General features: G+C 39.2%; 1 protein-coding gene across 1 annotated transcript; it reads right to left on the minus strand.

Moving 5' to 3' along the window:
• Positions 1–18905: 18905 nt before the first annotated feature.
• On the minus strand, positions 18906–21371 carry LOC135679968 (WAT1-related protein At1g09380-like). Its single transcript, XM_065193948.1, has 7 exons — positions 21046–21371; positions 20678–20740; positions 20236–20352; positions 19902–20157; positions 19661–19819; positions 19431–19582; positions 18906–19359 (listed from the first exon to the last, which is right to left on the minus strand). Exons 1-7 carry the CDS (start codon positions 21354–21356, stop codon positions 19155–19157), a joined length of 1263 nt encoding a protein of 420 aa, XP_065050020.1. The 5' UTR covers positions 21357–21371; the 3' UTR covers positions 18906–19154.
• Positions 21372–22682: the final 1311 nt, after the last annotated feature.

The following is a 22682-nucleotide window of genomic DNA, read 5'->3' on the forward strand; positions in this document are numbered from 1 at the left end:
AGTTCCCTGATGTATTCCCAGAGGATTTGCTTACCTCCAGACAAGGAAGGTGAGTTTGTTATTGATTTAGTCATTGGGACAACCCCATTATCTAAGCCTCCCTACAGAATGGCACCACTCGAGCTCGAAGAATTGAAGAAACAAATATAAGAGTTGTTAGATAAGGGTTTCATTCAACCTAGCGTCTCACCGTGGGGTTCTCCAATGCTATTAGTTAAGAAGAAGGATGGGACGTTGAGGCTTTGTATTAATTATAGATAGTTGAATCAGATGACCATAAAAAATAAGTATCCCCTACCTAGGATTGATGACTTGTTTGATCAATTGCAGGGTGCAAGTATTCTCCAAGATTGATCTAAGATCATGTTACTATCAGTTGAAGGTCAAGAAGGAGGATATTCCAAAAACAGCATTTAGAACTCGATATGGCCACTACGAATTTTTAGTAATGCCTTTTGGCTTGACTAATGCTCCTGCAGCTTTTATGGAATTGATGAATAGAATATTTCAGCCACTCTTAGATGATTGTGTAATTATATTCATTGATGACATATTAGTATATTCAAGGAGTAATCAAGAGCATGATAAACACTTGAGAGATGTATTATCTATACTAAGAGAAAAGAAGCTATATGCAAAGTTCAGCAAATGTGAATTTTGGTTGAAGGAAATTGCTTTCTTAGGCCACGTGATTTTAGGAAAGGGCATATCTATTGATCCAAAGAAAGTGAAAGCAATAGTTAATTGGGAAGTGCCAATAAATGTAACAGAAGTTAGAAGTTTCTTGGGCATGGCAGGTTATTACAGGAGATTTGTGGAGGGATTTTCTCAAATTGCTCATCCCCTCACCAAACTAACTCAAAAGAATGTGAAATTTGAATGGAGTGGTGATTGTGAGCAAAGTTTCCAAGAATTAAAAAGAAGATTGACTAGTGCCCCTATTCTCACTATTCCAAGTGGTAATGAAGGATTTGTTGTTTATACTGATGCTTCAAGAAAGGGTCATGGATGTATTTTGATGCAAGAAGGGAAAGTAATTGCTTATGCTTCAAGGCAGCTAAAGAATTATGAATTGAATTATCCGACTCATGATTTAGAATTGGCAGCAATCATCTTTTCTCTAAAGATTTGGAGACATTACTTGTATGGGAGGACATTTGATATATTTACTGATCACAAGAGTTTAAAGTATATTTTTACATAGAAGGAGTTAAATATGAGGCAACGAAGATGGATAGAACTTCTAAAGGATTATGATTGTACTATCCGTTATCACCCAGGTAAAGCAAATGTTGTAGCTAATGCACTTAGTAGAAAATCTACAAGTTTTATGGCTAGTCTGGTTGTGAAACAATGGAAGCTATTAGAAAGAAATTATGATTCGAATGTAATGAGGAAAGGGCAAGACTCAATAATGTTGATGGCCTCTATCCAGGTGCAAACTGATCTCATTCAACAAATTAAAGAAGGACAACTACGAAATCCACATTTAATATACTTGAGGAATGAAGTTGAAAAGGGATTGAAATTGAATTTTCAAATTTCAAATGATGACCTATTGAGATTTGGGGATAGAATATGTGTTCCAAATGACCTAGATATCAAGAACCAGATCTTGAACAAAGGTCATAATTCAAAGTACACCATACATCCTAGTAGCACGAAAATATATAGAGATCTCCAAAGTCATTATTGGTGGAAAGGCATGAAGAAGGATATTGCAATATATGTTTCAAGGTGTTTGACATATCAGCAAATCAAAGCAGAACACCAGAGACCTGGAGGTTTGTTACAGCCCTTAGATATTCCTAAATGAAAATGGAAATGCATTACTATGGACTTTGTTTCAGGACTACCCAGAACCTCTAGAAAGCATGATGTTATTTGGGTCATTGTTGATAGGTTAACCAAGTATGCACATTTCTTACCAATCAATATGACTTATTCTCTTGATAGGCTTGTAGATTTATATGTTGATGAAATAGTATGACTTCATGATGTCCCGAAAGAGATCATCTCGGATAGAGACTCCAGATTTCTTTCTAGATTGTGGAGGAGATTACAAGATTCTATGGGCACCAAAGTAAAGTTTAGCACTGCCTGTCACCCTCAAACTGATGGTCAATCTGAAAGAACAATTCAAGTACTTGAGGATTTGCTAAGAGCCTATGTTATGGATTGGAGAGGTGAATGGGATAAAGATATTTCTCTTATTAAGTTCACTTACAATAATAGTTACCATTCGAGCATTCAGATGGCTCCTTATAAAGCATTATATGGGTGAAAGTGCAGAACACCTATATGTTGGGAGGAAGTTGGTGATAGAAAGTTGTTAGCACTAGATAAAGTACAAGAGACTACTGAAAAGATTCAGGTTATCATAAAAAAGCTAAAGGCTGCTCAGAGTCGGCAAAAGAGCTATGCTGATAACAGAAGACGAGATATCAAGTTCCAAGTAGGGGATTTTGTATTCCTAAAGGTCTCCCCTTCCAAAGGAGTTGTAAGATTTAGAAAAAAAGGAAAGTTAAACCCAAGGTTCATTGGACCTTTTGAGATCCTTGAAAGAATTGGCTCTGTCGCATACAAGATTGCCTTACCACCATCGATGTGTCATATCCATGATATATTTCTTGTATCAATGCTCAGAAATATACCTGATCCCTCTCATATTATTGAGTATGAGCCGATTGTGATTGAGAAAGACTTGTTTTACAAGGAAGAGCCCATTCGGATTATTGATAAAAAGGAGAAGGTCTTAAGAAATAGAATAATTACTTTGGTTAAAGTAATTTGGAAACATATTCCTACAAATGAAACGACTTGGGAGCTAGAGGAAGAAATGAAGAAACCTTACCATCGTCTTTTTGTCGAAAGAGGTATGACAAATTTAGAGGACTAAATTTTCTTTTAAGGAGAGGAGAGTGTAACATCCCTTATTTTTTTAAAAATTTATAAGGATTTATTTGTAAATATGAGGATTTTTTAAATAATTCTTTAGCACTAAATATTTTTTTATATATTGATAATATTGTGAGGGACCAAAATATGAATATCATTAATTGAAGGTGATTTATGAAAGACTCACACTAAAAAAATAAAATAAAATAAAATGGAGGACATGTGTCATTAGCAAGGATGAGCCACTTACATTTATTCTAAAGATGACACCTAAACCTCCATGCTTGCCACCTCACTATTTTAGCATGAGCCAAACCTAAGTAATTTAAGGCACAATTAAGAGAAACTTTACAGCCAACATAACTTGAGAAGAGGAGAAGGAATTGAAGGAGAAGAGAAAGAGAAAGAATTGAAGAAGAAGAAGTTTTATCTTGGCTTAAGGCTTTGCATCAAATCTCCCACATTTGGAAATCAAAACTTTTTAAGGCAAGTATTCTAACTCATCCTAGAGATAAATTTTGATCCTTGTTATTCACCTTGATTTTGAGAAAATTGGAAGATTGTGACTGCATGTAACATATCCATGCCGTTTATACATCAAATGTTGAATCTAAAATTTTTCAGATTTTGACCTTTTAGTACTCGTATGGCCATAACTTTTTGCACCAAATTCAGATTGAGGAAAAACCTCTTACATATGAAAGGAGACTTATAGAGCTTTCATTTGATATAAAAATCGAAAGATTTGGAGTAAATTTACCTATCTAAACATATAAATGAATATACCTTATGCATTTAGTAAAATAGATACTACAACTTCTGACCTTCTATTACTAAATTGCTCATAACTCTCTAGTAAAAATTCTGAATTATACAAAACATGGTTATTTGGAAACTAGATTCACATATATTTCTTTTGACATCTAATTTAAAAATTTTGAAGTATGTTTGCCTTCTAAAACATCTGTTTAAATTGATTCTATCAATTCTGCAAAATAGAGATGATCAATTCTGATATTTCATTACTAAATTACTCATAACTCTCTAGTAAAAATTTTGAATTATGCAAAACATAGTTATTTGGAAACTAGATTCGCATATCTTTCTTTTGACACCTATTTTAGAAATTTTGAAGTATGTTTGTTTTCTAAAACATCTATTTAAATTGATTCTATCAATTCTACAAAACAAAGATGATCAATTCTGACCTTCTGTTACTAAATTGCTCATAACTCTCTAGTAAAACTTCTGAATTATGCAAAACTTAGTTTTTTGGAAACTAGATTCACATATCTTTCTATTGACATATAATTTGGAAATTTTGAAGTATGTTTGCCTTCTGAAACATCTATTTAAATTGATTCTATCAATTCTACAAAATAGAGATGATCAATTCTAACCTTCCTTTACTCTATTTGTTGTAACTTCCTGTTTTTAGTTCATCTAAAAATAGATTGATACAGCTTTCAAATGACACCCATGTTTAGTGAATTGGAGCATGCTTGGTCACTCAAACAATTTAGGAAATGTACCCTCCAAATTCTGTCAGAATTAAAAACTTTGTTGGATTTTGCCTATTCAATTTTCATCTTATTAGAAATTTGATTTCTGCTAAATTCTTCTTCAATTGAGCTTTATATTAGTCCTTTGAAATTTTTGTATTGTTCATCCTGAAATTATTGTATGTCTGAAATTTATTATGTAATGCTTTGTTTGCATTTCCTTGTTTGATAAAGGCACATGCATATCTCCGTTGTTCCACATGTGTTTCCGATATGTGCCAATATTATTGTTCATACTACCCTTTTGTACTCTGGTGTCTTGTGGGATATTGTGAACCTTTGTCAGAAATGGTAAAGGGAGTTATGCATAGAGCCCGTAATGCTCTGCCAGCCCCCATTGACTTCACTCAGACGTGGGTGGATAGAGCTCCCAAACGTGGGAGACTTATGCTTGGTGGTCATCCAGAAATGGATGAATCACATTATGTATGTGGTCCCACAGCGCCCTCTATTTTTTTGATATGATATCCAAAGCTTTGCTTATGAGTTTATATTTATGCTTTGGATAAAAAATAGAATGCATGCTACATCAAAAAATGACATACAAGCTTGTGTTTATTATTCGGTTTACTTGTTATACTTTGAAGTGTTTCGTATGTCATTATTATGCTCATAAATACTCCTACACCTTTGATATGCACCTAAATGCTTCATGTGCTATTTGATACATGCCTAAATGGCACATCAAAAAATGTTATGCTCCTAAACACTCCTACACCTTTGGATAAAAAATAGAATGCATGCTACATCAAAAAATGACATACAAGCTTGTGTTTATTATTCGGTTTACTTGTTATACTTTGAAGTGTTTCGTATGTCATTGTTATGCTCCTAAACACTCCTACACCTTTGATATGCACCTAAATGCTTCATGTGCCATTTGATATATGCCTAAATGCTTCTTTTGCCAATGAAATGCTCCAATTTTCTTTCTTCTATTGTTATGTCTAATGCCTATTTTCGAATGAGGTAACCCTTTGTGATTTTTTTTATATCAAATGAGATTATTCCAAATGAATGCTTATATTTCTGCTTTTGCTATCTTGATATAAGCCTGCTTGAACTTCTCATATCGCCATGGATATATTAGTCACTTGCTGAGCTCTTTATGCTCACCCCGTTGCTATATAAATTTTTCAGGGTAGCTTGTCACACACTGAAAAGCTAGAATTGGGTTGAAGTAGTGAAAGGCTAGAAGTTTTTTGAGCTAATCTTTGTTGGATGATAGTTTTTTTTGTTGTATAGTATACTTTACTTCTGATGTAATGTTAAGGATATGTTGATACTTATGTGTTGTAAAAGTTTAAAGGACCGCTCATGTTTATGGAATGATAAGTTTAAGTTATATAAGGATAAGAACTCATGGTAAATAATTATCTTTTTGTGATTGTATATATTTCTACGATTATGGATTTATGTTGTGGTTGATGTTTAGTTGAGTTGCCTTTGGATTTTGTGAATCTATAAGTGAAATGGATTATGATTTATGTAATATATATGTTTATGAATTGTGAATATTGATTTTTAATGATTCTTAGTATCCTCAAATTGTTAGATTGGAACTTGGATTGAATTGATGATGAATTATAATATTATTGATTTTAGACAGGGTCACACCTCCTGAATGTGATAATTCGTGGGGGCATGACACGGCTATTACTGTAAATCAATAAGGAAGCTGCATTGTCGATGCTGTAGCAATAGTAATAACAGTAGGTGAGATGAGGAAGTTATGATTGTTAGGATTAAGTTGGAACTAATAGGGAGGGGGGTGAATTAGTGCAGCGATAAAATTACGTCGATTTAAAAATCTTCATATGATAAAATCATTTCAACAATGTTTAACTTTGAAAATATTCGTAAGAGCATGCACCAAAAGTAACGAGGAAGTAAAGTAGTTTACAATAAAGATAAATAGCAAAACAAAAATGTAAACTATTTTATAGTGGTTCGGTCGTCGTAACCTATATCCACTCCCAATTCCTCTTCCATCGAGGCCCACCGACATCCACTAACGATCTTTCTTCAATAGGCAAAGATCAAGTACTCTTTTACACTCTTTTCTTCTTTTCACAGCCTCAGGAGAGAACCTTTACACCTCTCTTTTAGACCTTACTCCTCCCTTAGAAACCTTCTAACTCTAGGAGGAAGAGACTCACTAATCTAAAGAGATTATAATTTTTACTCAAGGATTCTTTCCCCCACTTTTGCTCAAATTATTACTTATCTATATAGGAATAGCTGAGGTATTTATAGACCCTAAATAGCTTCAAATTGAAGTCAAAAAATATCTCATCCTGGGTCCTAGCGATACTATCGCCTGTAGCACTAAATATGCTGATTATATCATAACATTATCAATTGGTTTTATCATCAAAATATGAGATTCAACAGTGATGTGTAGATCAACTTAGCTCTCGATTGCACGAGAGTCGACAAGTTAGATAGAGGAACCGAGTTGGGAGACGAGGGAGAGCTGCCCGGCTCAAGTCCCACAAGCCCACCGGTCCTGTTGCTGAAGGTGCCGCTGCTTTGATAAAAGCACCCCGAAGGTGCTGCTGTCCATATCTAGAGTAGCGGTCGGTAGCAAAGTCCAAAAATCAACAATCAAGGGTCGCTACTGCTTGTTCGTTAAGTGGCAGATCAGAAGAGAAAGAAGTCTGCCATTATGTCTTTCGCACGGGAAGCTCCGGCGGTGTAGCTGGTAGTGGCTGATAGAAGAGAGAATGAAGAATGAAATTATAAGGATAAAGCAAAAAGGCACACTTCAAGTAGTATCATGTGAAGTCTATTTATACATAGTGAAAGAGGATATTTCTTTAACTGAGCAGAGAGATTTCCTCATGTAGTTGAGGAAATCTCATCTGCTATGCAGTTGAGAATATCTCTCTTTTATCAGAGAAAATCTCTCTGTTATCATGCCCCCGCAAGATCGAGCTCCTATCAAGGATACCGATCTTGGATCGATGAAACAAAAATAGTTTACGAGCTAGAGGCTTCGTGAGTGAGTCTGCAAGTTGATCAGCCGTATGGACATGAGAGACATAAAGTTGATGTCTGACAACTTGATCTCGCACGAAGTGAAAGTCGATGGCGATGTGTTTCATGCGCAAGTGGAACACTGGATTGACATATAAGTAGGTAGCTCCAACATTGTCACAATATATTGTGGGAGTATGAGTAAAGCTAACTTTGAGTTCCTTGAGGAGATTTGTGATCCAGTTGAGTTCAGCAGCAGTGGTAGCAATAACACGATATTCAGCTTCAGTTGTAGACCGGGCCACTGTCTTTTGCTTCTTAGAACTCCAGCTGATTGGATTAGACCCAAGAAAGATGACATACCCTGACGTGGAGGTTCTATCATCAAAGTTTCCCGCCCAATCAGCATCAGCAAAGGCATGGAGATGAAGTTGAGTGGTTTTGCGGAGAAAGAGACCATGATTAAGGGTCCCTTTAAGATATCGCAAAATTCGTTTAACCGCAGACCAATGTGTAGCAGAAGGTTGGTGCATGTATTGAGACAATTTATTGACTGCAAATGAGATATCTGGATAGGTGAGAGCCAAGTATTGTAAGGAGCCAAGTACTTGCCGGTATTGAGTTAAGTCCGTGATAGGGCTGCCATCACATAATTTGAGTGATTCACCAGTAGAGAGAGGAGTAGCAACTACTTTCGCATCCTGCATATTTGTCTTTGATAATAAGTCTTGAATATACTTTCTTTGAGAGAGGAAGAGACCGGAGGATGTAAATGTTGCTTCCATTCCCAGAAAGTAGCTCAATGGTCCTAAGTCTTTGAGGGAGAATCGATCAGCCAATTAATTTAAAAATGTATGAACCTCCAAGGGATCATTGCCTGTAACAATAATATCATCTACATAAACTAGAAGATATATTGTATTGCCATGATGTTGTCGGAGGAATAAAGAGATGTCAGACTTGGAGTTGATGAAGCCAATTGATATCAGAAACGATCCAAGTTCAGTATACCAAGCTCTGGGAGCTTGACGGAGACCATAAATGGCTTTTTGTAATTTGCAAACATGTCTCAGATACTGGTGATGAACAAAGCCAAGGGGTTGCTGCATAAAGACATCTTCAGTTAGAGTCCCCTGTAAAAAGGCATTGTTAACATCCAATTGTCGTAAGTTCCAATCTCTGGAGATGGCCAAACTTAGAATAAGCCGAATTGTTATGGGTTTAACTACAGGACTAAAAGTCTCTGTAAAATCAACTCCAGGTCGTTGATGAAACCCTTTGGCTACTAATCGTGCTTTATATCGAGCAACGGACCCGTCGGGGTTTCGCTTAATTCGGAATACCCATTTACACCCGATGATATTTTGTGCAGGATGAGAGGGTACAAGAGTCCATGTGGAGTTACGTAGAAGAGCATCATATTCTTCACACATAGCTTGACACCAATGTGAAGATTTTTGTGCTTGAGTAATTGTGGTGGGTTCACTGGTCTCAAGAGAAGAATTGATGATAGTATGGAGGTCGAGAACCTGACGTGGTTTAAAGATTCCACTTTTTGAGCGTGTTGTCATTGGATGGCTAGGAACTGCAGGTTGTGTTATTGGTAAGAGTGGTGAAGAGGCATCGACAGGATGCAAGAGAGGTTGAGATACATCGATGGCACTAGGTAAAGAAAGTTGTTGTGTTTCTGAGGATACGACTTCAGTGGTAGGGGAGACTTGTGAAGAAGAAAGGGGAGAAGGAATGGGGGGAGTGGAGAGTTGTTGAACCGGGAGAACAAAAGGGTGTGGATCTTCAACAATAGGACTGGATGGTGTGGGAGGAGGTTCGTTTGAGGGGATCGAATGTATACTCCAGGAATGAATATTTGTCGGAGTGGTATGAATGGTAGGAGATTCATGGTTTTGAAATGGAAAGGCAGATTCAACAAAAACAACATGCCATGAAATAAAGACTTTTTGAGATTGTGGTTCGTAGCACCGAAAGGCATTATGCTCAAGAGAATATCCTATGAAGATGCAAGCTTTAGATCTTGGCGCTAACTTGTGTGGGGCATAGGGACGTAGCCACGGATAACATAAACAACCAAATATTCTGAGTTTTTGAATGTTTGGGGATTTGGAAAATAGTTTTTCAAATGGAGACTAGTATTGAAGAACTGGAGTGAGCAAACGATTAATAAGATAGACAGCAGTTTGAAAGGTGGCAGACCAAAAAGTTGGTGGCATGGAGGCTTGATGTAGAAGTGTGAGAACAGTTTCTACGATATGTTGATGTTTACGTTCAGCAGAGCCAACTAGTTGAGGAGTGTGTGGGGGTGACTTAAGGTGTTGGATGCCACAAGTTGAGAGGTAGGATGTGAGGGCTTGAAATTCACCTCCACCATCAGAGTAGACTGTTTTAATTGTAGACTGAAAGAAGTTTTCAACCAGCTTTTTAAAGTTGGTAAAGACTTTTGAAACTTCTGATTTATGACGAAGAGGATATAGCCATGTGTATTTAGTAAAATAGTCGACAAAAATAACATAAAAGCTAAACTTGTCAAAAGAAGTGACAGGAGCAAGGCCCCAAACATCAGTATAAATAATTTCAAATGGTTTAGAACATGATATAGAGGAAACACTGAAAGGAAGTGTATGACTTTTATTATGAAGACAAGCATCACAATAAGTGACAACCCTATTATTTGTAAGAGTAGGAAGAGAATAACGAGAAAGTAATTTATTTTGGATAGGGAGAGAGGGATGACCGAGACGACGATGCCACACATCGATTGAAGCTGCAACGGAGGAGTAAGCAGTGGGCTGTTTTATTTATGGAAGTGACGGCCATTCATAAACATTGTCCTTACTCTGGCCTTGGACCAATGATGCCCCCGTGCTCAAATCCTTAACAAGAAAAGAGTTAGGAAAGAATTCAATAGAGGTATTATTTTATTTGCAAAATTGAGAAACGGAAATGAGATTTCGTTTAATGTAAGGTGCATATAAAACATCATCGAGTGTAAAGGTTGTGGTAGGTGAATTAAGCAGTGTAGAACCCGTATGAGTAATAGGAATTCCTTTACCGTCACCGATGATGATGTCCTCAGTGCCACCGTAGTTGTTGTGGATGGACAAGTTCTGGAGATCTGAGGTGATGTGGTGGGATGCGCTAGAGTCCACAATCCAATTATGATCGCTGGTCGTTGGAGTAGTCGTGAGATTTGCTTGAGGCCAATGTGATTGAGCAAGAAGTCTGGGTCGAGAACGACAGACCTTTGCAGAGTGACCGACTTTATCACATAGTTGGCAAACAATTCTTTGTTGGTTTGTGTAGTGAGGGCGCCAGGACTGCAAATGATTGAAGAAGCCACCTTGGTTGTTGTGATTGGAATGTTAAGGATGAGGAGGAGAAATAGTTGGTTTGGAGCTCATAGGTTCAGAAGGTGTCTTGGTCAAACCTTTGTTAACAATCTTATTATACGAATTACCCCTCCTTTTTTGAGTGACTTGAGCTGTGATGGATGGTCCTGGCGGTTTGTCCTCGCGCTTGAGATATATCTCAAAGTCAATCAGCTTGTCAAAAAGTTCTTCGAATGTGATTGGTGAATCACGCGCCCGTATTGCTACTGCCAATTCCTTGTACTCGTCTCCGAGGCCATTGAGGATATGAACAGTAACTTCTTCATCACTGAGGGAATGACCTACCAAGGCCAAGTTATCGATGATAACCTTTATGTTATGTAGATAATCAGCAATATTACTTCCCTCTTGTTTTATCTTCATGAGGCTGGATAGAAGACTAAGCATGCGAGTGCGAAAACGATTGGCCAAGGTGGTTTGCAACTTGCACCAAGCTTCGACAGCAGTGTCACATGAAGAAATGAGTGGGGCAAGAGATCCAGCGACCGAGGCTTGAATTGCTTGAAGGATGAGGCGATCCTGGCGTAACCATAGTTTGTTTGTGATCCGGATTTGGTATTGGATCGGATGCGCCTGGGATGTTGAGCATCGCCGGTGGACAACGAAGAGAGCCATCGACATAGCCTAGAAGATCATAGCCAAATAGTATATTAGAGAATTGAGCATGCCATGATGTGTAGTTACCACCGTTGGATAATTTGAAGGGGATGAGGGTTGCTGCATTTATGGAGATAAGGTTTGTATGTGGAAAGATACTATGGTTCCCTACGGGAACAGTAATGGGAGCATCAGAGGTAGATGATGATGACATATGAAAGATATGATCAGGGAGAAAGAAGTGTTGGTATAGATCAATGTCACCTGAGGTGGTGGCAAATAAGATCTGTGAAAGAATAAGGTCTTCGTTGAAGGAAAAGACCTATGCAAGATGGTGTAAAGCTGTAGATTTCTATGCAGCAGTTCTATAGGAGGGACTCTGGGCTGTGATGCAGCCAGTGGCGTGATCAGCTTTGTGCAAGACAACTGTAGATCTATGTGCAATAGATCAGCAGTGAGGAATCTTGGCAACGAGGCAGCAACGTGGAAAGTTACCGAAGGCTGCTTGTCTCTACGAAGGCAGGATGCTGGCTGCTGGGAGGCCTGCACCCAGAAGGTCCTCTCGGAAGCAGTGAGGATAATGTTGCCGGAGTCGAGGACAGTGGTGGCGGAGGCGTTGGAGGGAGAAGGCTAGGAGCTGGTCGATGGACCAACGCGCGGAAGCATAGCAGATCTGGCAAATCTGGAGCAGAGGGTCAATGACGGGGCGCTAGTGGCGATGAAAGGTGGGAAGATGATGATGCAACAGCAACTTCCATGGCCTGATGTGAAGTAGATGGGTGAGGTTGAAAGACTCAAAGAGAAGAACGCCGCTCTGATACCATGATAGAAGAGAGAATGAAGAATGAAATTATAAGGATAAAGTAAAAAGGCACACTTCAAGTAATATCATGTGAAGTCTATTTATACATAGTGAAAGAGGATATTTCTTTAACTGAGCAGAGATTTCCTCATGCAGTTGAGGAAATCTCATCTGCTATGCAGTTGAGAATATCTTTCTTTTATCAGAGAAAATCTCTCTGTTATCAGTGGCCACCGAGATCTGTAGTATTGGTGAATGCAGCACTAGAGGCGTCGCAGCGAGGAGGAACACAGTAAATGAGATCCTGCTAACTCCGGGCATGTTGGGGTGCAGTGGGCAGACACTAGCGCAGAGCGACAGCGAGAGAAGACAGGCGCCAGTGATATGATCAACGATGGGCCGAAGATGGCAGCACCTGTGCTTCCTTTGGGAGGTCTTCCATGAGGAAGAAAGAAGAAGGGGAAGGGGGGGGGATGCAGCACTGTCGGGAAAGGAGAAAAGAGTGGGACTAGACGGTGGATGATGTTGTAGACCTCTTGTCACTGTCAATCGGTGGGGATGGGTAAGTTCCACTTCACAGATTCCTCATTGAATGGCAGCAAAGTTGTGAAGATTTCGGAGACCATGCTGCTAGTATTGAGCCTAGCAATAATCTGATGTGGAGATTGCTCTGGAGAGAGGAAAATGGAGAGACAGCTCTGGGGAAAGCAGTCTCTTTCTGGTCTCTTCCCAAGAAGAAGCTATTTGCAGTGCGGTAGAGATTAGAGAGCTACAGCAGTTCTCTACTGAAGGAAAATAGACGTGCAGATCTGCTGGAGAAGAACTTTTTACCAGTGAAGAAAAAAGGTGCAGCCGCTTGTGCAGATCAGACGACGACGAGAAGAAGAGAGCATCGTTTGCGACACTCGCACTTGGACTCTCGACAAGGAATGCAGTGCTAGCTATTGGAGCAACAGAGGAGGCCGGTTAGAACGGCAAGGAAGGCGAGAAACCCCCGAGCCGGCTCCAGAGGCAGGCACCGGGATTGCTACAACTCGACGCCAAGATGAAGGACGCCCTTGCGTTGCCGGAGAACACCGCTGCTTGAGGACTTCGGAGGTGTTGCTGGAGTGGTGGAAGATTGCATCCGTGGAGAGCCTGCCAGCAAATAACATAGCTTCTCGTGTCGGTGATGAGATGTGTTCTTAGGCAAGTACTCTGATAACATGATGAGTTGAATTGTGATGATAAAAAGTACACTTAAAATGATTGAGTACAATGTATATATGTGAGAAGGAAGGATTTTTCTCAACTCTCCAACAAGTTTTATCTGCTATCAACTTTCCTACTTGCTCAAGCAAAATATACAATTTGATGCACAGTATACTTATGGGGTTTTAAGAGGTCGATCCATGAGGAGCAGATCAAGCAACTCAATCCACGACTCTAGAGAGCTATAATTGAATGCGATTGAAGTTTTAAGAGATCAAGAAGCCATGAAGAGTGAGAAAGACATTGTTTCTGATACCACAGGCTATTACTAGGAAACTTTCCGCCATAGTCTATAAGGAGAGTTGCCAAGCATAGTTTCTTCTTCTTGTGAAACATAACTTTCTGCATGGATCAAACATACTTCACCTATAAATTATGAAGGCTTCACTTGTTTTATCATTATAATAGCTTAAAGAGCATCCAGGTAGAAATTATCATTATAATAGCTTAAAGAGCATCCAGGTAGAAAGGAACATAAATAAGATAGTATAGATGACATTGTTATGTAGAGATAAGAGCCGTATACATGCATATTTAGCATGAATTAGGCAACTTACTCGTAAGATAAAAGCACCCACCGAACTAGCCATGAATCCTGCCCGTAAGAGACCGGAAAGATAGAGAATCAAATATAAGTAGCTTATATTCAGCTCAAGGTGGGTTTCATCAACCCATAGCTCACCCCCTCTTAATTTAACCCTAATTTATATTGGGACTATTCTCAATCATCTTGCAGTGATTTCATCTACAGTAGATTTTTACTATAATTACTTGGGGAGAATTATGGAGGATTTAGATATTATGCACAGTGACGTGATTCTTGTATCACAGTTATTCTCTTGTGATTGTTGCTAGGATTTTGGGCAAGAGATTGAGATTTGTATATTCATTATTATTATAGTGGATTATCTCTAGTTTGCCTTATGGTTTTTACCCTTCACATTGAAAGGATTTTTCACGTATATCTTGGTGTTCTATTTGATTGTGGTTCTATTTAATTCTGTTGTGTGTTATGACATGCTAGTATTTGTTCATATACAAAAGTTTATTTCTCTTTATATCCCATCAACTAGTATCAAAGCAGGATTGTAGTGATTTAATTTTGTATTTGAATATGGAGGCCAGTAATGTTTCTCGTATGATTAGTTTAAATGGAAACAATTGGATGATATGGAAACCAAGAATGGAAGATCTCTTGTATTGCAAAGATTTGTATGGACCTTTACAGGGGATAGTGTAAAACCCACAACTATGATAGATGATGAGTAGAAGAGATTAGATCGAAAAACAATTGGGTTTATTTGACAGTAGCTTAATGATAATGTCTTTCACTATGTTTCCATTGAAAGTTCTGCATATTCTCTTTAAAAAAAAATTGGAAGGTCTCTATGAAAGAAAAACAGTTGGCAACAAAGCTTTTTCTATTAGAAAACTTGTGAACCTAAAATATAAAGAAGGTGCTTTTATTGCTGAGCATTTAAATGAAATGTAGAGTATTACTAACTAGTTATCCTCTATGAAAATGTCTCTTGATGATGAGTTGCAAACATTGTTACTTCTTAGTTCATTACCAAAAAGTTGGGAGACACTGGTGGTTTCCCTCAGTACTTCTGCGACAGATAGTGTTGTCACCATGAGTCAAGTAACAAACAGTTTGTTGAATAAGGAGTTGAGAAGAAAGAATTCAGCAACATCTCAGAATGATTCACAAACACTTATCTCAAAGAATATAGGAAGGTCAAAGTCTAGAAATAGTTCACGCATGGGTAGGAGCAAGTCAAGATCAAGAAAAGATATTATTTGCTATAACTGTGGTGAGAATGGACATTACAAGAACTAATGTAAGCAACCTAAGAAGAGCAAGAAAAAGAGAAAAGAAGTGGTGTCTAAAGAATCAAAGGATAATACTACAACTACAGTGCAGGGTGGTGATTATTTGATTTTGTCTTCTTCTAATGATATTTTTTCTTGTGTGTGTCTAGATCTTGAGTGAGTGATTGACACAGGTGCTTCTTATTATGCTACACCACAGAGGGAGTTTTTTTGCTACATACAGGTTTGAAAATTTTGATGTTGTCAAGATGCGCAACTATGGCATAGCAGACATTATTGGCATGGGTGATATCCATTTAAAGACCAACCTTGGCTGCAAGTTAGTGCTTAAGGATGTGAGGCATATGGTTGACTTGAGTTGAATTTAATTTTAGTTAGAAGACTAGATGATGAAGACTATGATAGTAGATTTTACAAACGGCAATGAAAGATCAGTAAGGGTTCTCTTGTTATAGCTAGTGGAAAGAAATGTCATACTTTGTACAAGTTGTAGACTAAAGCTTATGGTGAGCAGTTAAATGCTACAGAGAAAGACTTTAGCATGGAGTTGTGGCATAGGCGACTGGGACACATGAGCGAGAAGGGGCTGTAAGCTCTTTCCAAGAGAGAGGTATTGTCAGACCTCAAAGATATACATTTGAACCATTGTATTGATTGTTTAGCTGGTAAACAACACAAAGTTTCATTTACTAGTCTTGCTTTGTCTAGAAAAATGCATGTCTTAGACCGTGTTCATACAGATGTATGTGGTCCTTTGAGGACAAAAACTCCTAGTGGATATATTGATGTTGCTAGTATAAGTGGTGCACTTTATTTGTCACTTTTATAGATAATTTTTTCAGGAAAGTTTGGGCCTATGCTTTGAAGACCAAAGATCAAGCGATTAATGTCTTCAAAGAGTTTCATACCAGGGTTGAAAGGGAGACAGAAAGGCAATTGAAATACATAAGATCAGAAAATGGTAGTAAGTACACAGGATTATTCGATGATTATTGCAGGTCACATGGGATCCAACATGAGATGACAGTTCCTGGTACACCTCAGTATAATGCAATTGCAAAGAGGATGAACCACACCATTATGGAAAAGATCATATGTATACTTTCACAAGCCAAGCTACTCAAAAGATTTTGGGATGAGCCTTTGAGGACTACAATTGATGTGAACAACTTATCACCATGTACAGCCCTAGATGGTGATGTTGCAGAGCATGTATGGTCAGGGAAAGATATTTCCTATAGGCATTTGAGAGTGTTTGGTTGTCGTGCATTTGCACATATTCCAGACAATGAGATGTTCAAGCTGGATGGTAAGACTAAAAAATTTTTTTTTCTTTGTTACTCATATGATCAGTTTGGTTACAGGTTTTGGGATCCAGAAAAGCAAAAGGTGTTCAGAAGTAGAGATATAGTCTTTTTTTATGATCAAACATTTGAGGATTTGAAGAAGAAGACACAAGCCAAGATTTCTGCAAAAGGATTAGTAGATTGTGACCCGGTTACTCCTCTAGTATATCAAGGTGATGGAGGAGATGTGCAGAAAGATGGTGTAGAGCCTGATGTTAATATACTTGTAAGATATGTTGAGCAATAAGAAGTTCGAGAGCAACTTCCTACAGCACCTCAATTGAGAAAATCTTCTAAACAACATCAATCTTTCATAAGAAACTCTACATATGAGTATGTGATGTTTACTGATGCAGGTGAACCAGAGAGTTACCAGGAAGCAATTGAAAGTGAATAGAAAGAGAAGTGGTTAGTTGCTATATAGGAAGAGATAGATGCTCTTCAAAAGAACCACACTTATGATTTGGTACTACTACCAAATGGAATGAAGACCTTATCAAAAGAAAGACAGAAGATATGCCGATAGCTGGTCAGCATGACTTCACATGATGAGTCATAGGATAACCTCCCTTATAGGCTGAAGGGAGAGGTTGTTGGGCTGACAGTCCATATTCAGCTCAAGATGGGCTTTATCAACCCACAGCTCACCCCCTTTAACCTAACCCTAATTTATATTGGGGGGCGTGGTGACTATAAAAAGAGACAAAAAAAGGTAACAATGAGATAGTTTTTGGCAGCCATGAGATTCTAAAGAAAAGGAGGAGAACAAGGTAGAAAAAGAACAGAAAAAAAGGGAAGAAGACAATAACAACATAGAGAGACTATTCTCAATCATCTAGTAGTGCTTTCAACTCAGGTTAGATCAGATTTATAGTAGATTTTTACTATGATTACTTGGGAAGAATTAAGGAGGATTTATATATTGTGCACAGTGACGTGATCCTTGTATCCCAGTTATTCTCTTGTGATTGTTGCTAGGGTTTTGGGCAAGAGATTGAGATTTATATATTCATTATTATTATACAGATTATCTCTAATTTACCCCGTGATTTTTACTCTTCACATTGAAGGAGTTATCCACATATATCTTGATATTCTATTTCATTATGATTTCATTTAATTTCTTATGACCTTCTAATATTTATTTATATATAAAAAATTATTTATCTTTATATCCCATCACCAATTTGATTTCACTCCATCACCTCGGCCCTAGTAAAATCCTGCCGCTAACATTGTTGGCGATCCAAAAATCAGAGGCATCGAGAACGCGTAGAAAGACGATGCCGCAGCCTATCAATATTCAATGTCAAAGAACACACCTTGAAGAACGCACATAAAGACAAGTCTTTGGATTGGCACATTTCATATATCACCAAACATATCAACTAATACTAAGAAATGACAGAAAATTTGCGAGACCAACAGAAGCATGATTCCCTACTAGAAAGCAATTCTAGATCAGGCGAGTATTACTCCGAGCACCGCAATAACCCACCATTGCTCGTAAAAAATAACTTGAATTCGAAGAAAAAGCTCGTCTTGGATTGTACCACTGGCCTTCGGAAGACAGGGAATCGGTAAAGGAATCCACTGGTAACAGAGGAGAGAGAGAGAGGAGGAGGAGGAGGATTGCCTAAACACCATCCACCTCGACAAAGGGATTCTTGGCCTCTTCCGGTGTCATCGGAGCAGACGAGGTTTTCTTGACCAATCAGCGACAGGTGCCCAACGCTAAGTTGGCTCGGATCTTAAAGCAAATGCATCTGGATCACGAACATTATTGACAAGCACACACGGTTGACTTGTCCGATTGTGAATGGTCGACCCTGTTGCTAATTTCTGACGGGTAAAAATGGACTCTATGATTGGCGATTAATCTTTTTGGGAGATTTAATATCCGAATACTGGGTGGAATTTGGATATCCAGCACCCGAAAAATCAATAATCATATGATATTTTTGTTTATAAACAAAAAAAAAAACACATGACAACGATTTATATATTACTGTTTACATTTATAAGAAATTTGGTGCAATAATTTAAAAATCATAAACCTTTCTAATAGAAAAGAAAAAGTAAAATAGTTGATTTTTGTTTTATGGTATAGTGGGATAAAACAACTCAGTTTTTCAGCAACAGTGATAATTTTTTCCTCTGCTTTTGGTGAAAGAATAATCGTACAAACTACTCGATGGACCGCAATATGAGAGGAAAAAAGGTGCAGCATTCATTTCAAGGTATATGCCTTCAATTTCTGGCTTCAGGAAAGATATAGTATCACAAAATATAATAGCTCATTGATTACCATGAGCACAACCATCCACCATAAACAACAAAAATATGAGCTCAACAACAGGTGTGTCAATCTTGCCACATGCCTCATGATATAGGATTCCAGCATTCTCCTGTACTCACTCTCCTGAGATGGATCAACAGGGTTAACAGCATGAATCAGTGAGTCGCCATGATCATCTGTGTCTCAAGGTTGGCCTGCTTCAACCTGATGAATTGGAAGCTTGGATGGGCAAGAGAACAATGGGAGACCAACAGCTGCAACAGCTCCTCCCTCATCATCTCCATCTCCATTAGTTCTCTGGCACACATCTCTCAGCTTCTTGATCTCCCTTCCCTTGCCCCAGAGGACCGAGTAGAGTCCTCCAACTATTAGTGCAGATCCTGTGACACTGCAACCGGAGGAGAAAGAAGCTATCTGAGAGTCCGTTGCGTAAGAACCATGGTCTGTGAACTTATCTACCTTCCAACGTAGAGCTTCTCGTCGAGGATCGCCCAACCGAGGATCGAAACGATGACGAGCAGCAGCGGGCTGAACATTGAGACGAAGAGGGGGCCTCTCTTCTGTATGCACCATGACATGAGAGAAACTGCCAGCCCTGATCCCACCAATCCCTGCCATGGTCGGATCAAGGATTAGCAAACAAGAATGTGGTACCGAGAACAGATTTGCTCTTCGTGGACGTGCGTTACGGTGTAGAGCGACGCCGCGAGCCTGATGTCCCAACCGAGCGCCCACGCCGAGAAGCTCCTCTCGACGCCGGCTGCGATGACGAAGCACTGCACGCCGGCCATGAAGCACATGAGAGCGGAGCTGGTGTACGGAGAAGAGAAGCTCTTGCTCATCTTCGCCTGCCAAAAGGAAAGCATGACGGTCTACTTAACGCATCCTTCTGCTGCAAACCTTCTCACTTGTTGGAGTTGTGTTCGTCACCTGGATGATGAACCAGACGGCCCAAGCCAAGCAACTGGAGATGACCAAGGCAGCTCCAACAGCCATATTCTGGTCGCTGGCGTTGTTCGCGCTGCTGATCGTCATCTCTTCGGCGTATCTCCAGTGGATGTGGGATCGCCACACCTTGATGAGGCTTCCTCTGTAGAAGGTCATCAACATGGAACCACTCACACACAACAGGGTTCCCATCACCTTGGCCTGCCCGCCCAGTGTTCTGATCCCTACTGTCTCCATCCTGAGACCAATGAATCGAACAGTAATGTTTTTGCCAAGATGAATTAATTTGATGTTGCAAGATGGCAGGTGATCATACCTGAAAGGAACGGCCATGATGAAGGTAATGGCAGGCAGCATGTTGTTGAGGGCGCATGCGATCGTCGGCGAGGAGTACTTGAGCCCGAGGAAGTACAAGACTTGGTTCAGTGTAGCCCTGCATCAACCCAATCCATTGAAATGTGAATCCAATCAAGAGGTCTCAAGAGAAAGATATGCATCTGAGATGTGGACGCCAGGCTCCTCGGGAGCAGGTTCGGTGCGACCAACTCGTGAACCGCCACCTCGTTCATAACGTGGGGTATGGCTCGCTCGGATTGCTGTCACCATGCAACATGTGTGGCAGACCTAATACGTTACGTATGAAGCATCATGTGTCCAGTGCAGTGATACTGTGATTTGGAGACTCGAGGATTCACAAGAACAAATGTGATTTGCATCCAAAAGTATGCACTCGTTTGCTAAATTTGCTGGAGACTTACCCGAACACAGAGCAGAAGAAGATTTGGATGATAACCCTGCGTGTAATCTCCCTGCAAGCTTTCCTGCATTGGAAGTGACGAAAAGAAGTTTCGTGAGCGGTGGCAGCAGAACGCACGCAACCAAGTGGCAGGAGGAGGAGTGCTGATTCATCTTATCGGTGAACAAGAGTTCCAACTGTAATTAATCTTCCCATTTAATAGGAAGTAGTCGACAGGCCAGTGGTGTCCGAAAGAACTAGATCCGATGTCAAGAAGAAAGCGTGCAAGAACAAGATCATGGCGACGACGACAACAATGAGACGTCGGAACAGTAACTGGTGGAAGGAGATGCAAGGGAAATGGTGGAGAAGCAGCGGATGTATATATACCTTTCAAGAAAGATGGCAAGAGGGGAGAGGAAGAGGGTGGCGACGAGCTGACGGTAGGCGATCATGACGAAGGGGCTCATGCCGTCGTCCAACGCCAACTTCGACAGCACGTTGAGGCCTGCAAAACCCACTTGGACTGCCACCATGGCCAGGGTTGGCGTGCAGTCACCTCTCATCCTTTCTTGGCCCCTCCCTCTCTCTCCTTGACTATCCTGATATATAGTTCTTGAAGGAGCCAGGATGTGGATGTATAGAAAGAGGAAGAGTAAGGGAATAAGAATCATCAACCAAGAAAGACAAGAATAGCTCATAGATCGTTTCAAGAGAGAGAACAGCCATTAACCAGGAAAGAACTTTGCGTTAGAGAGAGAGAGAGAGAGAGAGAGAGAGAGAGGTGTGACGTATGCACTAGAATGGTGTCCACTTCGTAGGAGTAACAGAAAGCGTAGAGGACAATCTAACACCACTTTATGATATATATATATATATATATATATATATATATATATATATATATATATATATATATATATATATATATATATATATATATATATATATATATATATAATGTTTTCGTAGCCTCGGCGTTTAATACCCCTTTTTGTTGCAAAGCCAACCTTAGACTTGCTTTGGGATTGCATGGAAGGGAAGTAAAGGCAGTGAAATGGATGCTGGCAGGAGTGGCAGCACCATCTGCAGTTGCACAAGAGGACAAAGAGAGAAAGGATTGTTTGAGAAACGAAGCCTCTTGTCCCATGCTTGGGATGCGATAGAAGGATTGGGCTTTCAGTAGCTTTCTCATCTGACATGCGCACTCCCAATACTCCTCTCTTTGCTCCTAAGTAATATTTTCTTATCTGGGTAGGAGCATATGGAAAATTATCTCACATTAATCTTGTTTTACTTCTCTCCCTAATAACAGACTTAATTTTGGCTTTATACAGAGAGAGAGAGAGAGAGAGAGAGAGAGCATTCTAAATTGGTTAACCCTCCTGCCATTTAATTTATTTACTTAAGATCATTACCCCTACTCAGCTCCACATGAATCATCTATTACGTTAATGTCATTTTACAAGCTAAACTAGACATAAGCTAGAAATGATGCGTTGAAAAATAGATAACAGGAGGACCACAAGCTAGTGACTCTCAAAATGGTCTTGTTGGATGTGACATGGAACAATGTGAGCAAGCTAGAAAGACTATAAAGTTAAAATGACACATTTCCAAATGGAGATTTCTGTCATAATACCTCCTCATCCTTGTTACAAATTTATTCAAGTCTTCAGAATCAGCAAAAAAATGTAGCTGTGATATGAATTCTCATACTCATTGGTATTGAAAGACAATTTCCTTCTCTAGAATTTCTGTGTTCTGTGGGGAAATCTTCTTGTAGCAAACCAACACAAACATACAACTAGAACAACAAACTGAAATATGTATTGCACAACCTACACCCCAATATGGATGTGAGGAAAAATAAGGCAAAAGATGAAGCCACTACCAGTTTAGCTCCAAAATCCACTACAGATGCAGTTGCCTACAATCTCAAGGAAGGTTGTTAGGGAACCCACACCCTTTCTTCTTGGTCTAGACAACAATAAAAGATCATTCTCCTTGAACAATGAGTTTCTACA

This window comes from Musa acuminata, chromosome BXJ1-7 (assembly GCF_036884655.1).
Source record: "Musa acuminata AAA Group cultivar baxijiao chromosome BXJ1-7, Cavendish_Baxijiao_AAA, whole genome shotgun sequence".
In the NCBI taxonomy this organism is placed as follows: domain Eukaryota; kingdom Viridiplantae; phylum Streptophyta; class Magnoliopsida; order Zingiberales; family Musaceae; genus Musa; species Musa acuminata.